The sequence below is a fragment of the Mchenga conophoros genome, linkage group LG3 (assembly GCF_057382185.1).
Source record: "Mchenga conophoros isolate Kocher_MC1m ecotype Shallow Benthic linkage group LG3, M_conophoros_male_GT1.1, whole genome shotgun sequence".
Classification (NCBI taxonomy): domain Eukaryota; kingdom Metazoa; phylum Chordata; class Actinopteri; order Cichliformes; family Cichlidae; genus Mchenga; species Mchenga conophoros.
Window position 1 is genome coordinate 84,213,524 of NC_140528.1, and position 20,151 is coordinate 84,233,674.

Below are 20,151 nucleotides of genomic sequence, written 5' to 3' on the forward strand. Positions count from 1 at the left end.
ATAAATCATCCAAACTCAACTGATGGCAGTGTAACAAGTCGGACTAGCCTAACAGGTCTTATTATGAAACCATAACCTATACACAAATTCTCTTTTAAGCCCCAAGTCTTTACTAGAATTGTCTTTCTTTCTCTTTTGCTTTTGTCATTATGGATTTAGTAGTTAAAATGCATGCAGAGTTTCACACACACCAGCTCAGCTAAAAGAAGGTGGGAGGGGTTTCTTGGGGCAGAGAGATAAAAAGCACCTCAGATCTCCAATGAGTCATAGCTGAAGAAAAGAACGACACAAGGTGAGTTTGTATGTATTATAGTTTAGACTGAGGAGCCTCCAGTGTTTTTAAAAATTTGATTGCACAGGTGGAGATATAAAAGACAATAGTGATGACAAACAGGAAATCAGAATATTTAATCACAAATAAAGTTGGGTAGAACAAAGGATTGGAACACATGGTTTTTAGGCTGTGAAGCCTTGTAACCTATTTTGTGAAAAGTGGGACTGAACAAGTATTTAAAAATAATTATGTGGTGGCCAATTGTTTTGGAAATTGGAAAGAAATAGACTTTTTCCTTCTAAAAGAGTTATAATCTTACTGGAAGAGCATAATTGTGACACAGTATTTTGATTGTTGTTCTAGACTTGTGTGTGTTAAAATTTCCAAAGAAAAAACCAACATGTCAGTGTTCTGAATTTTACACTGCAGAGGCAGAACTGTGGATGTACTTTTCATCCATATTAGACTGTATTATCTATTAGTGCACATGTTTCAAACTCAAGGCCCGCGGGTCACATCGGTCCCAGCATACATTTATATCCGGGCCGCGAGATGATTTAATATGGATTTATTATTATGGTTATGCATGGCCCATCGATATGAGGTGCTACTAACACACAAACAACAGATCCCAAAATGCAGCGCTGCAGCCTCCTTGCCGAATGCTGGGCTACCTGGGAACATTCCCGAGCCAATCAAGTCAAACTTCTGTTATTGTTAAGCTAGCCCCTCGCAATGGTGAACACAAAAGTTGAGTCTGAAAACAGAGCCTTTCAGCACCAATGGGAGGCTGAATATATGTTTACAGACATTGCTGGTAAACCCGTGTGTCTTATTTGTGGAGCTAATGTGGCTGTAATTAAGGAATTTAATTTATGACGGCACTACGAGACAAAACATCAGGATAAGCTGAAAAACCTAAATGCAGGGAAGAAACTATGGAAGGTAGAAGAGCTAAAGAAGAATCTAACATTTCTGCAGATGTTTTCCACAAGAGCAAAATCACAAAGGGAAGCTGTTGTGAAAACAAGTTTTATTGTAGCAGAGGAGCTAGCCAAATCAGTCCGGCCATTTACCACTCCAAAGAGCTGCATGATGATGGTGTGCAAGGTCTTATGTCCAGACAAAACACAGATTTTGGCAAATGTGAGCCAGAGGAGAAGTTTGATTGCTGATCTGGTTTGTGAGATGGCCACTGATTTAAGAACACAGTTGTGTGAAAGAAGCAAAAACTTAATTGCATACTCTGTGCTGTGGATGAAAGTACAAACATGATGGACATTGCACAGCTGGCCATCTTCATCCGTGGAGTGGAAATATTGAACATTAAGTCGATGCACGGTACAACGACAGGAAAAGACATTTTTGAAAACGTATGTCAAAGTGTAAACCGACATGAGACTGCGCTGGGAAAAACTCATTGGACTTACAACAGATCGAGCGTCGCTGTTGTGCGGTGAAAAAAAGTGGACTAGTCGGCAGAATGTCAGTAAAGATGCCAGAGGAGAACTATATATCCACTGCATCATACACCAGGAAACACTGTGTGGTAAAGTAATAAAAATGCAGGATGTAATGATCAACGTAAGGCAAACCATGAATTTTATCTGAGCTAAAGGTTTAAATCACTGTCAATTTTAGTCTTTTATGTGGGAAATAGATTCAGAGTTTGCCAACATTTCTTATACAGAGGTCCGTTGGCTGAGTTAGGGAAAAGTTCTCAATAGAGTTTTTGAGCTCAGCAAGCAAATCTGTCAGTTCATGGACATGGCGTGTATGATGCAGTGAAGGCATTTCAAGTGAAGCTGTCACAAATGCACCAGTAATGTTTAACCAAGTCGGTGCACTTTGCTGACAAACTGAGCGCACTGCACACAGAGTTTGCACGGCGCTTTGGTGACTTTGAAGCACAAAAAAAAGAATTTCAAGGTGCTTCACAACCCATTTACATGGAAACTGCACATATTCAGATGAAGTTGCAGTGTAATGGTACCCTCAAGGCAAAGTACGACACTGAATGGCACACAATTTATTAGTTCCATTCCTGAAGCAATACCCCATGCGGCTCGAACCTTGTGTATGCTTCCATTTATTTTTTCTGGGGTTTTTGGGAGCATGTTCATACTTCTAACTTGCATAATTTTGATAGGATATACTTTTATGAAAAGCAAAATATTTAAAGTTAAATTTTCTCTTTTTAAAGTTTATTCATTCTGGAATAATATTCGTGCCTGTTTTTATTCACATTTATGTTTAAAAAAGTATAGTGTGTTCAATAAATGCTTATCTTGTTTGACCCGTGACCTAGAGTGTGCCTTGAGTTTTGGCCCCCTGTGCAATTGAGTTTGACACCCCGTATTAATGTGATTGTCTTAAGAAGAGAGCTTTGTGACCTTAAAGGGAAAAAGGTGAAGAGACGAGTTTTTTGTTTTCGTTTGTCTTGTAACATGTTAATATCCGCACAATTCAAATTATGAAGGGGTAATTACTTTACTCTACTCTATTCAATTCTTTTTCAATTCAATTCTATTCAATTTTTTTTGGCTCTTGCATAAATGAGTTTTTAACTTTTAACTCTTTACCAAAATTATATATCATAATTTATTTATTTATGTATTTTACTTTCTGTTGCATGAATCTGCAGTCCATATGGAAAAGGCAGCCGCTGGCAAAAAGGTAAAGACTTATTTATTATCATCTTAGAGCCGCATTTTATTGTTGTGTAATACAGCAAATTTTGGAATTTATTCAGTACCAAGTCAATAGTTTGACCTTATCAGAGATACCAATGCTCATACTTTTAACTTATAAAGGCAGCTTATGTCGAGGATAGCAGTGTGCCATTGTTTATGAGATAAATGACCATCAATGAAATTCTGAAACAGATTTTAAGGACCACTATATTTCTCTGAATTTTATTTTTATTTTATATCTAAATAATTAGATAATGAAGATCAGTGGCAGTGACAGAGTTGGTGAAATGTAGCAATTACCGCATTGTAATGACCTACTCATGCTCACTGCATTGCTTGTTTTGCGGACACTGCATGATGAACATCACGTGTCACTTAATACAATCTTGGTGCTGCTTCTGCCATTTGTGCATCTCTTAATTTTTGTAATATGTTACGTTGCAGCATGGCTGCCACAGCTGGCCTGAAGCCACAAGTGTATAATCGTGTTGGTTTTTTACCACAATCTTGATGTTTTATAAGTAAAGGAACTGTCATGGTCCTGGGTCTGTGACCCAGTGTATTGAGTTGTTTATTTTTTATTTGCCGCATTATTGCAGCTGTAGCTACAACTGTATTTTGCCTCCACCAGTGTGTGAATGTGAGAGTGAATGAATAGTGGAATTGTAAAGCGCTTTGAATAGAATAGAATTAAACTTTATTGTCATTGCACATGTCACGGGTACAAGGCAACAAAATGCAGTTTGCATCCATCCAGAAGTGTTTTAGCCATTATATAGATATATTACAAAATATATATTAGCAATAATATAGATATATAGATATATTACAGAAATGGGTTTGTTATAAGTATAGGTTTGAGGGCCTCAAAAAGCGCTATATAAAATGCAATCCATTATTATTATTTATTGTGACGGTCTTTGTCTTATGTCAGCGTATTCAGTTTGCAACCTCCCTGTCTTGTCATGTCAATTAGGTTTGGCTATGTCTCCCTCCTGTGCGCAGTTTCCTAATTTTCCTATGTGTATTTATAGTGGCTGTGTCCCAATTCAGGGTCTGCTGTCTTGGAGGATGAATATATATATGAGACAAATGTTGTTCTTTTAATATGTTGGCATTATTACATTTGGCTCAATGCTTACATATATGTGTACAAAGAAAATGTATGAGCTGTGATAACTGTTTCTAATAAAATGAAGAGTAGACTGATATATTAAATATTCCTTTATTGGGTGAGAAAATCAGATAATGTTATAACTGCTTTAAGACACAGAATACATGTCAGAGCCTTAAACAGGCTGAATTCTGCCAAATGGGTCAAACTGGACAGAAAGTACAAACACATCTTTATAGAATATGATGTAACACTATAGATCAACTTACCTCAAAATATCAAATTTAAAATTCAAATTCAAATTTTATTTGTCACACACACAACCATGCACAGTATGACATGAGGTGAAATGCTTGTAGGTGTGCAATGCAATGCCCGGCCATTAAATGACAGTGGTTTTACAGTATTTACAATTTACAGGTTATTACAAAATTTACAGATTTAACTTAGAAATTTACAGTAAAAATGTGCAAATAGCAGAAAGAGATTAAAAAATTATAGGAAGTGTGCATGAAGAAAAATCAGAGTGTGTGTGGTGATGTGATGTGTGTGAGAGTCCAGTCTTATAGTGCTCTTTGCAAGCTCCTTTGATCATAGTGATGTGATGTGTGTGGGAGAGTCCAGTCCTACACCTGGATCAGGGCCCGAATAGCGTGGGGGAAGAAGCTCCTCTTCATTCTCTCTGTTTTGGCCTTAAGGGGGCGGAAAGTCTTCCCAGACCTCAACATTGAGAAGAGTCCATTGTTGGGATGGGAGAGGTCCATCATAATCTTCCTAGCTTTGGTCTTGCACTGCTTGGTGTAGATGGACAGCAGGTCAGGGAGCTCTGATTGAATGATGCGTTCGGCTGAGTGCACCACTCTTTGCAGATCTCATCCGTCCTCCTTGCTGCTGTTCCCAAACCAGGTGCATATATATAAAGCATGTACAATATTATAGCAATATGATGCAACAAACACAGCAGTATGACTAACCCAAAACACCCAAAGCTTCATAGAACAGAAAAAAAAACATGGGCATTTATTTTTAGATCCATTCTGCTGCTGATACATACTTTAGGTTTCTGAATATTAAACTTGTTACTGACTTTCATAGTATTAAACTTGAAGGCCTTTCTCCCACACTGAAAACACTGGAACGATAAAATTATTATAACATTACCTAATAGGACTGATTCATGACACACAATTAGTTATTTTAAACATTTCATGCAGTCCTTCACAAACAGGGAACAGTCTGTCTATTCTCTCCATCTGTCAGCTGCTGCTGGCTCTTCTTCCTCCTCTTCCTCACACACTGCTGAGTTTGTCCTGGTGGCTCATCAGTTGTGCAAAGTCTCACAGACGATGTGCAGCAGTGGGTCCCACAGTCTGTCCTCACTCTGGACACTTGCAGTTGTCACACATGGAAATCAAATGTGTGATAAGCTGCAGGATTTGAACACAAGTGTAACTTATAAATACATGTTCTTACCTTTATTACACAATCAGAGAGAACAAAAAAGAGAGCGAGTGCAGGAAACAGATTTGGTGTAGATTCTCCTGGGTATAGCCTGTGGGATGAGGTCCGCTCAATAGCATTGTCTTGTTCTAACTGCTTCAGACAGTGTATCACCCTCTTCCTGTAACCACTTCCTGGGTCTCATTTCAGGGACTCCTAAGTATTTTCGTCACTGAGCAGTGACAAAATTTTCTCATGATAGTCTTTCTGGTTTAGCAAAACTGTGCACCTACCCTTGTCTCCGGAAGGATAATGTTGTTGTCATTAAGTGATGTGAGTGCCTTCCTCTCCTCCATGGTAATGTTGGATGCTGGGGCTTTGCATTGCTGAGACAGGCCGACACTTTCGTCCGTAGTTGCTCTGCTTTCATTTTTGCAATAATGTTGTTTGGAATTGCTGTTTCTGTGGCTGTGATCAGTTCCACTAGCGAGATTTGTCTTGGCGCGACTATTTATAGGATTGGGGAAACCTGCAGTCAGCTTCAACTGAAGAAGTCACTTGGACAAGTGTCAAAACGTTTCTCCCACTGAAAACATTATGTCCAGATAAACAGAATCAACTTTTGGAGATTTACTTACGTGGATGTCACTAACCCTAGCCCTTACCCCTGAAGGGATTTTATTTATAAAGGCAATGTCTAAAGAAAAATATTCACCTCTTTTCTTAGTCTGATCCAAATAAAGATGCTTATAAAGCTCAACACTCAGAAGACAGTGATGAAAAGGACAAGGAACTTGGACAGAGTAAAACAATAATGGAATTAGGTGCAAGCAATGAAAAAGGTAATATGTTAATTAGGAATTTAGTTTAATTAATGTTTAGTATTTTTCAATAATTAATTTCGGTAAATTCTAAGATGTTTTAACGATGCTGCTCTAACCAGTGTAACCTTCTGTTTTTTGTTTTTTCCAGAGTCACCGGAGCTCACACTTTTGTTAATTGGTGATATAAACTCTATTGAGATTGGACCTGAAAACATTTTAATTGATCATGACAACAAATTGGAAAAACAGTTTTCATCCAGGCTGTATGACATGTGTGGTCGGCACATTTCCGTCATTAACATGCTTGGTGTCAAAAACATTGACAAAATCCTATTAAATCAGGAAATTCATGCCTTTCTCTTACTGTTACCATGTGGTCTGCATAACGAGCATTACAGTACAGGAATACAAAGGCTAGAAAAAGCTTTGGGGAAAAGATTCCTTTCCTATATAATGATAGTTGTGACTTATGAGCCAGGTGAAAAATGTGAAAGTGCACTGGCAGACTTGAAAACTAAAAGCTGTTTTGCTGATAAAAGATGCCATAAATGTATAAAAAGTATGACAGATGAAAAAGAGGTGATCGCTCTGTTGGAAAAGATAGATGTCATGGTCTTTGAAAACATTCCCCCCTGCTACAGTAGACTGATGTCTGATGAGGACGAAGAGGGGCAAGAAAACCTGAGCCAAAAAACCTTCAAAGAACTGGCAGACCAGATTGATTCTTCAGCTTCTTACCAAAATCCAAAAGGTAATGTTTTATTGTAGAAAAAACTTTTTAGATCTAATGTTTTTAACCCTATTTTTTAACCTTTTCTTTCTTTTATAATTGTTTTTTTTATCTTATTTTATTTTACAAAGACCGATCTGAGTGACATAATTGCAGCTTTAATAATTTAAAGCTACAGGATTTTTATTTAGGTTATAACAAATACACTATGTAAACACAGTTTTATACTAATTTAGGGGTAAATCTTTGCTCTAAAACAGACCACAGCTACATAAAACTAACTCTTGTAGGCTATTTGCCTACCAGTGTGAAATCATTAGTTGTTTCTGGATCCAAACGTCACTTCAGGTCCTAAAGTCTATAAAACACTGAGAGGTACAAAATGTCTAAATTCTTTCATCTTTAATAAAATGTTCAGTGTGACAATGTAACCATTGCTTTTAAGGTCCAGGCATCCATGAAAAGCGGAATTTGTGAAGTTTAGCGAGCTAACTCCCTGCTAAGGTCTAACTCTGTTAGTTTCAATCTAAAATGACATATCATGTTTGACTGGGGGGATTTCTGAAAAATTAAAACATGTAGCTCTGCTATCACTTCTGACACAAATAAAGAAAGAAAACTATGGTAAATGGCCTGCATTTGTATAGCGCTTTTCTAGTCCATAGGACCCCAAAGCGCTTTACACTACATTCAGTCATTCACACACACACTGGCGATAGCAAGCTACATTGTAGCCACAGCTGCCCTGGGGCGCACTGACAGAGGCGAGGCTGCCGGACACAGGCGCCCTCTGACCACCACCAGTAGGCAAACATGGGGTTAGTATCTTGCCCAAGGATATTTGGCATGCAGCCAGGATGCAGCCTGGGATCGAACCACCGACCTTCTGATTAGTGGTTGACCTGCTCTGCCACCTGAGCTACAGCCACCCATGTTACTAAACTAACTAAACATTAGTGATGTTTTTTTAGGGTTACTGAGATTTGACTAGCTGATATATAATGATGTGCTATGTAGTTGCTACCTTGATTTGGCCTCTAGTCTCCTACGCCATGGAGAGTACTGCTCCTTTTGGTTGTTCAACTTCTAGCCAAGCATCTCACTGATCACTGCTGCCATGGTGTAGATCAGCTGGTTTGCCTCAGTAATGATGGGGGTAGGTATCGTCAATAGTGCTGCATTCACACCATCTATTAGATCTTTAGAGGGTACGTCACCTAGTCTTGATAACCGAGTATGGAGGATCCAGGTACAGGATCCAGGCCTACTACCAATTCTCAGGTGTTGGTGATGATACCCCCCTAAACCAGGTGTCTCTCTCTCTCTCTCTCACTCACACACACACACACACACACACACACACATACAAGATATTAAATTCCATTCAGTTTTAATTATATAAAGCCAAATCACAACAATAGTCTCCTCAAGGCACTTTATATTGTATGGTAGACCTTGCAATAATACATTCTGAAAAAAATAAATAATCATCATGTGACCAAGTGGTCGGCGGGGTTAGATAAAAGGAAATAATAAAATGACAACGCCACTTAGGGGAATTTCACCCCCAGGAAATATATTTAAGAAAAATAGATAAAAGTAATAAAAGGAGGCCGCACAGATTCAAGGATGCAAACTGAGGCAGGTTGGCTCCAATATTAAAACAGTTTTATTTATAGTAAAAATAAATAAAATATTAAAAATCAAGATGTAGCGTCCTTGTTGACAGTGTCCTAAAGTGAAAATAAAACAATCATGGAACTTGGACTTACCAGCAGCCGTGGAACCAAAAGAAAATTACACAAAAAGAATCACTGCAGCCCACCCGGTGCTGTACAAAAGAAAGTGTAAAAACGACCCACCACCTGAGGTCCCAGGGCCACTGGCACTTCCTCCGTTCACTGAAATAAAACACAGGAAAATATGTTAAAAGAATAAAAGGACACTGAGCGTCAGGCTCGCTACAGATCATAAAAAACTAAAACACACTTTAATAACTTTAATAAAAGAAATCACACACACAGGAAGGCTTATACCCCACGGGTCAAACTACCACTCGTGCTGGTAGTAATTATTCTCAATCGCAAGCCGGTCTGGCTCTCCACCGACTGAGACCAGCAACCAAGGCGATTTAAAGTCCCAGCACGACACTTGGGCAGAGGGTCGCTTCAGCCTGATCACAGAAGCGTGGATACGAGCAACAGTCCAGAATGAAATAGACTAAAACCAGGCGAACCAGAAAAAGGTAAGCCTACTTAATAAAAACAAGATAAGACAAGCTAAAACAAGACAAAACGAGACAAGACAAGACAGCAGGCTCCACCGAGGAGGAGTCCTCACAACAGCAGCTGGGAAGGCGTTTCACTCTTCCGATTTGAGTTGGGCCATTTGCCACGGAGAGGTGAATACAGCAGTCAAACCCTAAAACAGATAAATGTAACCTTAGACTCTTATAGCTATGAATGCTAATAAAGGTAGTTTTAATGGCTTACCCCAGGACCGGAGGCGCTATACTCTCAGCTGGTGGGGATAACACGAGCACCTCTCTCCGCAACGTCGGAATAAAACAAACTGCCACGCTACAACAGGCCGCAAAAACTATATTAACACAAATTCCAGTACTCGGAGGGGATCTAAGGTTAAGCGAGAGCATACCTGTAGCTGTCATATAATCTGCTCTTGCTGATCAGTCCGTCGCAGTGTGCCAGCATTTACTGCTGCTTTGCGCTGAATGCACGGGAGGAATGATCCAACAAAAACACCGGCTTAGCTTTACATGGGCTAATGCCACCCTGCAATCAATATGCAGGTGGGTTCCCAATTAACCTAGTTGTGCAGCGAAGAGAACGAGCGCAGGAGAGAGAGAGAGAGAAAAAGAAAGGCGAGTAGCCCATCTGGCTACAATCATATGACCCGACAGTGGCAAAGACAAACCTCCTGTTAACGGGAAAAAACCTCCATCAGAACAAGGCTAAGGGAGGGTTGGCAAACTGCTGTGACCGATTGGGGTGAGAAAAAAAATACAGGATGAAAGACATGCTGTAGATGTATGTGTTGTGTTAGTCCCCATAGGGAAATAGTTCCTCTGCATTTAACCCATTCACCCAGTGGGCAGCCACCAATGCAGCGCCCGGGGAGCAGTGTGTAGGGACGGTACCTTGCTCAGGGGTACCTCAGGGTAGCCGTTCAGTGGAGTCGAACCCCCGACCTTCCGATCATGGGGCCACCACTCTACCTACTGAGCTATCCCTGCCCTGAGAAGGGAGCCAGAAAGTAATAATGAGTGTGATTCAGCAGAGAGGTCCATTAATACATGTTGAGTGAGAAAAGTGACTGAAAAGGAAATACTCAATGCATCATGGGAATCCCCCAGCAGTCTACATCTATTGCAGCATAACTAAGGAAGGATTCATGGCCACCTGTTTCACCCCTAATTACGTGCTTTAGAAAAAAGGGAAAGTTTTAAGCCTAATTCTAAAACTAGAGATAGTGTCTGTCTCCAGAATCCAAACTGGAAGCTGGTTCCACAGAAGAGGGGCCTGAAAACTGAAGGCTCTCCCTCCCATTCTACTTTTAAATACTCTACGGACAACAAGTAAGCATGCAGTGTGAGAGTGAAGTGCTCTAATTGGGTTATGGTACTACAAGGTCATTAAGATAAGATGGGGCCTGATTATTCAAGTCCTCATATGTGAGGAGCAGGATTCTGAATTCAATTCTGGATTAAACAGGGAGCCAATGAACGGAAGCCAATACTGGAGAAATCTGCTCTGTCTTTCTAGTCCCTGTCAGGACTCTTGCTGCAGCATTTTGGATCAACTGAAGGCTTTTCAATTCAGAGAGCTTTTAGGAAATCCTGTTAATAATGAATTACACTTGTCCAGCCGAGAAATAATAAATGCATGAACTAGTTTTTTAGCGTCATTCTGAGACAGGATATTTTTTTAAATGTGTCCTTACCTGAGCTGGTCAAATTAGTTAATTCGATGAAAGCGTCCTCCTGCTCTGTTGATATTTTACCTGGATCTTTGTTTAAAAATGTCTTTCAGTTTATTGGTCCCTGTGTGCTTACAATTATCAATACTTCACTGGTTTCTGGTCAGGTCCCTGGTTATTGTAAGAATGCTGTCATTCACCCTTTGTTAAAAAAAAAACCTAAGCTTGACGCTTCTCTTCTTGGCAGCTACAGACCAATTTCATAATTACCATTCATTGCTAAGGTTTTAGAAGGTTTTTTGCTAAGCAGCTTATAGCTGTCCTAGATGAATACAGCATTCTGGAAAAATTCCCGTCTGGTTTTTGTAGAGCACACTCTACTAAAACTGCACTTATTAGAGTCTCCAGTGACATCCTGATGAATTATGATGCAGGAGAAAGCTCTGTCCTGCTTATGTTGGACCTGACCTCTGCCTTCGATACTGTTGACCATCACATTTTGCTAGAAAGGCTGAGACATTGGGTGGGTATATCAGGGTCTGCTTTGGACTGGATGGCATCTTATCTGTGTGAACGATCTTTTCTGTGGCTAATTCTAAGTACAGGTCCTCTTCTACTTCTCTTGAATATGGTGTGCCACAGGGCTCTGTTTTGGGGCTTTTATTGTTTTTGCTGTATATACTCCCTCTTCAGAACTTATTGAGCACGTGTAAAGATATTTGTTATTACTGCTATGCAGATGATATTCAGTTGTATATCTCATTTAAGCCCCAAGATGTTTCCAAACTACTGATTTTGCATAGGTGCTTAGATTCCATTAGGGGATGGATGGCTGATAACTTTCCTTAGCTAAATGAGGAGAAAACTGAAGTCCTTGTGTGTGCTCCCAAAAAAATGGTGCCTTTGGTTGTGGAAAATTTGAGCCCTCTCTCTACATTTGCCAAACCTTCTATCAGGAACCTTGGTGTAACTTTTGACTCAGCTCTGACCTTGGACACTCATGCTAATTTATTGGTTCGCTCCTGTTTTTATCGTTTAAAAATATTGCTAAGCTGAGTCCCATTGTTTCACGCTCACAACTAGAAATGGTCATCCATGCATTTGTCTCATCTCGTTTGGATTATTGCAATTCTTTGTTCACTTGTTTAAGTAAAGCCTCCGTGGATCATTTGCAATTTGTTCAGAACGCTGCCACAAAGCTTCTGACCAAATTTTCTAAATACTCCCACGTCACACCTCTGCTGATCCAGTCCCACTGGCTCCCCATAAAATTCAGAATCCACTTCGCGATTTTGACTTTGACATTAAGGGCTCAGCATCGACAAGCACCAACCTATATCAGAGATCTTTTACATCAGTACATCCCCAGCAAGTCCCTGAGGTCATGTGATCAGGGCTTGTTGGTTGTCCAACATACAAGGCTGAAAACAAAAGGTGATAGAGCGTTTGTAACTGTGGCCGCCAGACTCTGGAACTCCCTTCCTTTAAGCCTGAGATCTGTGGAATCGGTGGTGTAATTTAAAAAACAGCTAAAAACCCATCTTTTTAAACTTGCTTTTGGTTGAGTTCTGTTTTTGTTTTAGTTTTTTTGTTAGGCACTTTGTGATTTTTGTCTTGAAAGGTGCTATACAAATAAAATTTTAGTTATTTTTTTATTATTTTATTTTACTTTTAATTGGATGACAAAACAATTCTCCCACTTAAAACACTACATCCAGATGAACAGAATCCACTTTTGGAAATTTCCATTAATCTTGTAGGTCTGGTTGAGATACTACCAGTTTCAGGACTACTGTAAAACTGTTATAAAGCTAAATAGCGGATACTTTGAGAAGTCTGATACATAGGAAATAAATTGTGTTTTACAGTTTGAAGTTTTAACTTAAAAAAATACAATGGAAAAACCACCTCAAATGGTGTTTAAATGGGGTGTAAGTGAGCCCAACATAATTCAGAAGTGCCTTCATCTGTTCCTCTGGTAAATTATGTTTTAAATTATTTCTCTCCTACAGGAATCTTTAATATGGGGAACAGTGGAAACAGAGATAAGGTCAGAACATCTCATTTTTTTCAAAAACTTTACAGTGATAAATTTATTTAATGTTCGACATACAATGGTTCTCTATTCTTTACAGCAGTCTGTGAATATTTCTGAAGAGAACATTGATAAAGAAGAATGCCAAACAGAAATTGAAAGACTTCTCATCAGACTTAACCTTCAAGACAAATATCAGAAGAAGATGTCCCGTGCAGACTTTCTTAAAATAGGTCCTCCTGTGATACAGAGCCATGACATATTAGAGACAGAGTTAGCTCATGCTTTTCTTCAGAGGTTCATGATGTTAGACTACAGAGCCAGATATATTCCAATAAGACAAGATCGTGCTGCCGTGAGCCATTCAAAACCAGTTCAACTGTCTGACTGTTGTAATACAGATGATAATGACTTTGATACACTATTTAGCAGCAGCATAGACCTCAATGAATCAAAAGAGGCTCATGTGCATCCAATGGATGTTCAGATGGCAGTATTTCACTGCTCAAACAGCTTCCTTAAGCAGATCCTGGTTACAAAACTATCACAGTGTCAGTATGCCTTACCTTTGCTTGTTCCTGATCCAGTCACAATGGATATTGAATGTCCTCTGTGGACATTCAGACAGATAACAAGAACATGGAAGAAAACTTCTTTAAGTATCAGCGTGAAGAGTATGCCAATCTGCAAAGCTGAGACACTCATGGTACTATTCTTCCGTGTAGGTTCACCATCAGTGTCTAAATCTGAGCTCATGAACACATTGATCAATGACCGGCACAGCACATTTTTCAACAGGAAATGCCCAGGTAGCACCAAAACTTGCCATCTGATGGACGGTGTGGCAGAGATTGCCTGGTACTGCCCAGCTGGAAAACCCAATGACTTCTTCACTGACTGCATTGCCCTCTGTAATCTTCATGGTGATGCCATGTCATTTGTCAAGCAGCGTGAGATACTGCTTGAAAAATCTTCAGTGAATGTTGTTCTTGTACAAACTCTTGAAAAAGGCAAAAAAAGTGCTACAATCATCAAAGACCTTTACAGCTCACCAAAGCCTCTCATCATTCTCATGGCTGATAATGTTTGTGGTGCAGTCCAGATGAAAAATGGAAAATACAAAATGGGTGTGAAAGACAGAAGCCAGTCAGATGTTTCTGAAGAACTAAAAGGAATTATTGGAGAGATTTTATCTGGACCTTATACATCCTTCAGGCTTGAATCCATGGCAAAAGTCTCTGGTGTCACAGTGGATGAAGATGAAACGATCTGTCAAAAAGGGAAATCTGCTGCAGAGAAAATATTAAATATGCTTCAAGGAATGGAAATTTCAAAGATCAAAGATGAATTTCTCCCATGCCAAGGTGATCTGTGGCATGACTGGTGTAGAATAAATAAAGAAATGCATCATCTTAAAGGGCACACTGAGATGGAAAAAAGTAAAAAAGAACAGCAAATGATGAAAATACGACAGGATCAATGCAGAGTTTCACACAGTAAAGTGATTAAGTCATTTGCTTTAAGTCTCTTTTCTTTGTCATCAAAGGAAAAGGAGTACTTCCTAAAATGGATTCAGATCTTAATAGATGCCCTATCCACAGATGATCTATCTTCAATTTTCCAAAGTTATGATGAAAAGTGGACTGAGGTGTTGAATCTAAAGAAGAAACATGACAAATCTGATCTGTTGACAGAAAGCCAAGCTGAGCTTGAACAAATATCCAAAAGACTGCAGTCTGCAACATTTGGCTTGGAGCACATCTTCAGAGAAATGGGACAGATCTATGAAGCCCATAGAGCAGTAAAAGCAGAGAGTAGAAACACTGACTGGGCTAAATACCCTGAACTGGCTGCAGAGTTGATGATTTCAGGACAACCGGTGGAGTTGATGGATGGTGATGCAGGTCATGTGCCTTTAACATGGATCTCTAGTCTTTTAGATGCAGTAATCAAGAAACTAGGTGACCAGAGAGTTTTTGTGTTGTCAGTTTTGGGCCTACAAAGCAGTGGTAAATCAACAATGCTGAATGCCATGTTTGGGTTGCAGTTTGCCGTAAGTGCTGGCAGATGCACAAAGGGTGCCTACATGCAGCTGGTCAAAGTGTCAGAGGAACTCAAGAAAGACTTCAAGTTTAGCTATGTCCTGGTTGTGGACACTGAAGGACTTCGTGCTCTTGAGCTAGCAGGAAATGACACTCTTCATCATGATAATGAACTGGCAACATTTGTTGTTGGCCTGGGAAATATGACACTGATCAACATCTTTGGTGAGAATCCAGCTGAGATGCAGGATGTCCTACAGATTGTTGTTCAGGCATTCATGAGGATGAAGAAAGTTAAACTTTCTCCAAGTTGTGTGTTTGTTCACCAGAATGTGACAGATATTTCAGCTGCTGAGAAAAACATGGATGGGAAAAGACGCCTGCAAGAAAAACTGGATCAGATGGCTAAGTTAGCTGCCAAAGAGGAGCTGTGTGATGCTGAGTGCTTCAGTGATGTCATTGGCTTTGATGTGCAAAAAGATGTGAAATACTTTGCCCAGCTGTGGGAAGGAAGTCCGCCAATGGCTCCTCCAAATCCAGGCTACAGTGAAAGTGTTCAAGAGATGAAGAACATTATCCTGTCTAAGGCTAAACTGTCTGCTGGGATCAATCTGTCATATTTCAAACGTAAAATTGATGATCTCTGGAAAGCTCTGATGAATGAGCAATTTGTTTTCAGCTTTAAAAACACATTAGAAATTGCAGTTTACAGAAAACTTGAGGTCCAATATGGCAATTGGACCTGGGCACTCAGGAGCAACATGATCATCATTGAAAACCTACTTCATACCAGAATTGAAAATGGAGAACTATACAGTGTTGAGCGTAAATATCTTTTTAATGCAATGAGTAAGAAATATGAAGAAGTTCAAAAAGATATGTCAAAGTACTTTGATGATGACAGAGACAAAGAAATGTTGGTTCAGTGGAGAGGCCGATTTGAAAACAAAATAAAGGAATTCCAAGAGGAACTGGTTGGAGGAGTGGAAAAAAAACTGAAAGAAGTTATCCAGCAGAAGAAAGCTTGCAAAAAGCTGGATGATAAGAAGCCAGAGTTTGAGAACAAGCTACTACAAAAGAGCAAAGAGCTTGCTCACCAGTTAAAAGACAAGGCAAAAGATGAAGAAGAACTTAAAGAACAGTTTGATACTGTTTGGAGTGACTGGGTAAAAGAATTAACCGCAGACACAAAACCTATTGAGGACATTGAACTGGAAAATGACCAATTGCTCATCTTTCTAGAGATTGGTTTTGAATGGTCTCTCATAAATGAGTCTAAAAGTAGTGGCAAGTACAAAAGGATATCTGAGGGTGGTGACTACTCTGATTATATATTCTTCAGCAAGCAGCAAGACACAGCGGGACAAGGCAAGATAAAAAAAGCAGTTAAAGTTTTCAAAGACGGTGTTCAAAAAATTGTATATAAGATTAAGCATGTTTTTCAGTATGAGGACCAGGACATGATCAGAACCCTCATAAACAGCACTGAACAACAGTCGCTTGAGGCAATTAAGAGCAAACCTGTAGCAACAAGAGGCTACAGTTCAACTTACTTACTAGAGGTAGCCAAAACTGTTCAGAAGACAGTAAAGGGGTTTGAATCAAACAAGACATATAGTTTAAAGAAGGAGTTCACAGTTGATCTTTTATTGTACATATTTAACATAGCAGGCAGTTGGCTTTCACAGTCTCATAAAACATTCACAATGAACAATGATGCACACACTTACTTAGTCAGTAAGAAAACACAATACTACAATATTTTCAGAAGCTTCTGCAAAGGAAGCTCATCTGCTGTTGTGTTTGGAGAAATGATCTGTGGAAAACTGAAGGTTTCCATTGTTGAGGCTGTTTTTAACAAGACTGCCATTGATCTCGCTGGAGAGATGAGGTGCACTTTACCAGCATTTAGTGGGAACAGAATGAACTTGGAGAAACATTTGTTGAAATCACTTGCAGATAAAGAGGATTTTCTTGCTTTCATCACCTACATTCGAAGTCCAAGGAAGCAAGTAAAGGCTTTTATAGAAGAGAAGGTCAACACATATATTTTCAGAGAAAACAAAGATAAAGCACTCGATATACTAAGGGAAAATGTGGATGATATACATGATTTTGTCTGTAAAGCTTTAACAGAGGCAACAAAAAATGTCAAAATACAGAGTGGAAACATAGAAATGTGGGTTAAGGAGTTTTCCAGTTTCAACAAAGATAAACTGAGTCTTGATGCCATCTCTTGTCAAAACTTCAGGGACATAAACAATTTTGATTTTCTTAAAGAGGAAATTGAGAGACGTCTTGCATCCATCAAAGAGGAGGTGAGCCAGCTTTCTCTGGATAAGGTAAAGGAATTCAGACTGAGACCTGATCAAATCCTCATTGATCAGCTGTGTAACTGCTGCTGGGAAACCTGCCCATTCTGTGGAGCTGTTTGTACCAACACCATTAAAGATCACAGTCCTGAAGACCACAGTGTCCCTTTTCATCGATCTTCTGCAGTCTGTGGTTGGCACCCCAGAAACACTGTTGAAATGAGTGTTGAGTTCTGCACAACAAAGGTTACAAGTGATAAGCGTTTTTACCCCAATCATGATTCAGAAGAATCCATTCCTTATAAAATGTACAAAATTGCTGGGAAACCATATAAACACTGGAGGATTACACCTGATGAGTCTAAGCTAAAGTACTGGAAATGGTTTGTGCATCGATTTCAGAAGGAACTGGAAGACTATTATGATCTAAGATTCGAAGGGTATGGTGAGATTCCCACTGAGTGGAAAACCCACACTAAGGAAGAGGCCATTCAGAGTTTGCATGAAATGCTCTAACTATGATCGAAGACACTGAGAATACTTCTTTATTTTTATTTTATGAAAGTTCGAAGCTTAGATAATACAGAAATACTTTTTCCAAGTTACTTGAGTCACTTATTCTATTCAAAGGACACTTTAATGGTAAGGTGTATTAGACATACTTGTTTTTAACTTTTTTTTAATATCAAAACTAAATCAAAGCCTATTTCTGGATTTTTGTATGTATGTGTGTGTGTATATCTATATATATGTTTTTGGGTTTTTTTTTTTTTTTACCTTTTATTGGAATCTTACTTTATTTGAACAATGCCAGGTGTGTTTCTAAACATGTTGTAAGTTATTGCATTCTTGATCAATGACAGCAGAAAAAAAAATCACTGTAATCTCATTTTTTAAGCCAATAAAAGCTTGTAGTCAAATTCATTGCTTCACATATTCTTTGTGTTTCCTCAGCAAAACACCTATAAGAACATTCATGAAGGTTCATTTATTGTCTGAATGAACATTACATAGATGATATTATTTACAGTTATGGTATGTTGTGTGGAGATTAGAGAAATATTTTACTGCTATTGTTCGTAAACATAATCATTACCATTGCATTAATAACATAATCTACAGCATTGATATTGTATTCAGATGTTTAAACATATTGTCACCCAATTAGCCTTTATTACAGGTGCAGTTATAACCACTGTAAACTGTTGAGTTGAATCTATAATCCTAAATGCTTTTGAATGCTTTTTATAATCTTAAATGTTTATATGCAGATTACATTGCATTATAAAAGAACGGCCTTACTCTGAGTACACTCTGTGCCAAAGTAGACAGGAACCGCAGGCTTTTGAGCGTGCTTGTGAAAGTGAAACTAACCAGAGAGCATTTAAGGTCAAGACACACACACACACACTGTAGGTAGACTCATTTACAGGTGAAAGTTTAATCATATTTTTCTTGTGACTGCAAAATTGTGCCTGCAAAAGAACAGTTTGTTGCAGAATGTGGGCCTGATGTTCCAGAAGATAAGCGAGAGCAAGATAAGCTACAGCAAAGGCACCTGGCATGGAGATGGAGGCGATGTTCTTTTCACTGTGTCAAAAGTCATCACCAGAACATTTGTAGTTTTGAAACTTATGAATGTATTGTATCTGCTTCATGCATGAGGGGTTTTGAGATAGAAACGCAATGAACCTCCCCACCTCATCCGACGAGTGGGTGGTTGGATAGAGGAATATTGGAGATGCACGGGCCGCCGCACGTCATGAGTAGCCTCCTGGACCATGTTCGGTCTCTACTTCCGTTTTCCTCTCAGCTCCATCCCCGTCCACTGAACTGTTTGGAGAAGGTAAGATGGGGGACCGTGCTCCAATGCACAGACCATACCTGCTCCCTTCTCAGGCGTCCAGGACCCCCCCAGTGGAGTTTCAAATGGGATGTCATGGATGTGGTTAGAGAGATGGGGGGAGGAGGAGTGTAGAGGTTAGGGGAAATCAAGTTGGGAGTCCGGTCCCCGAAGGGGGCCGGGCTCCAATGCACTGTCCATACCTGTTCCCATCTCGGGCGTCAAGGTCCCCCATAGCATGCCCCAAAAGGCTGTGATCGTCCAACGGAAAAAATTACCCATAATTAGGTTTTTATTATAATTTTGTTTTGTGTTTTAATAGTGCAATTATGTAATTATTGGGCCGTCGCGACGTTTCGGCCGGTTATAGGCCTTCCCCAGGCTGGCCCAACGTGTCTGTCTGTGTGTGTTTTTTTTGTGCCTCTCTTGGCTTTTATAATGTGCTGTCTCCTCCCACTCTTGGGTTTTCCGTTTCATTATTTTTCTGTTTAATATTCTTAATGTTTTGTCCTTTCCTTTCTTTGGCTTTCTTTGTTTTTATTATTTTAATGGCACCCCCTTCTTTAATTTCCTTTCCAGTATTTGTCTTACGTTTTTTTTAATATATTTATGGCACCCCCTTCCTATTTGTCCTTTCCTTTGGTTTTTACGCGACTTTATGATTTTATTCCTGTCTGTGTAACCATCCTGTCCCACATTCCTTTGTCCTTGTTATATCCTCCTCTGTGATTTTTTTGTGTGATGCCCAATTGTTTTGTGTCCTCCAAGTCCTTTTATTTTTCTGTCCCGATTATGTGTTTCCCGTTTTGGCTTTAGTGTTATGTCCAATTGTTTTGTATCCTCCAAATCCTCCTCTTATTTTTTTGTCCTAATTATATGTATGTCTTTATTGACTTTTGTGTTTTGTC

At 39.3% G+C, this 20,151-nt stretch overlaps 2 protein-coding genes and 1 pseudogene across 5 annotated transcripts in view; 2 read left to right on the forward strand and 1 right to left on the reverse strand.

The window, feature by feature from the left end:
• Positions 1–20,151, reverse strand: part of LOC146581175 (protein NLRC3-like) — a 442,961-nt gene that overhangs the window by 378,837 nt on the left and 43,973 nt on the right. The gene's annotated exons all lie outside the window — the stretch shown is intronic.
• The window catches only part of LOC146581185 (NACHT, LRR and PYD domains-containing protein 12-like), a 503,983-nt pseudogene that overhangs the window by 122,614 nt on the left and 361,218 nt on the right, over positions 1–20,151 (forward strand). The gene's annotated exons all lie outside the window — the stretch shown is intronic.
• LOC146581187 (interferon-induced very large GTPase 1-like) lies at positions 284–18,321 on the forward strand. 3 transcript variants are annotated; one of them, XM_085267556.1, is made up of 6 exons: positions 284–292; positions 2,919–2,950; positions 6,249–6,363; positions 6,494–7,096; positions 13,024–13,061; positions 13,147–18,321. In XM_085267556.1, exons 2-6 carry the CDS (start codon positions 2,924–2,926, stop codon positions 17,914–17,916), a joined length of 5,553 nt encoding a protein of 1,850 aa, XP_085123682.1. In that variant the 5' UTR covers positions 284–292; positions 2,919–2,923; the 3' UTR covers positions 17,917–18,321. The 3 variants fall into 3 exon arrangements, with proteins under 3 accessions (XP_085123682.1, XP_085123683.1, XP_085123684.1); XM_085267557.1 differs by having other exon boundaries at positions 13,150–18,321; XM_085267558.1 differs by lacking the exons at positions 284–292; positions 6,249–6,363 and having other exon boundaries at positions 2,923–2,950.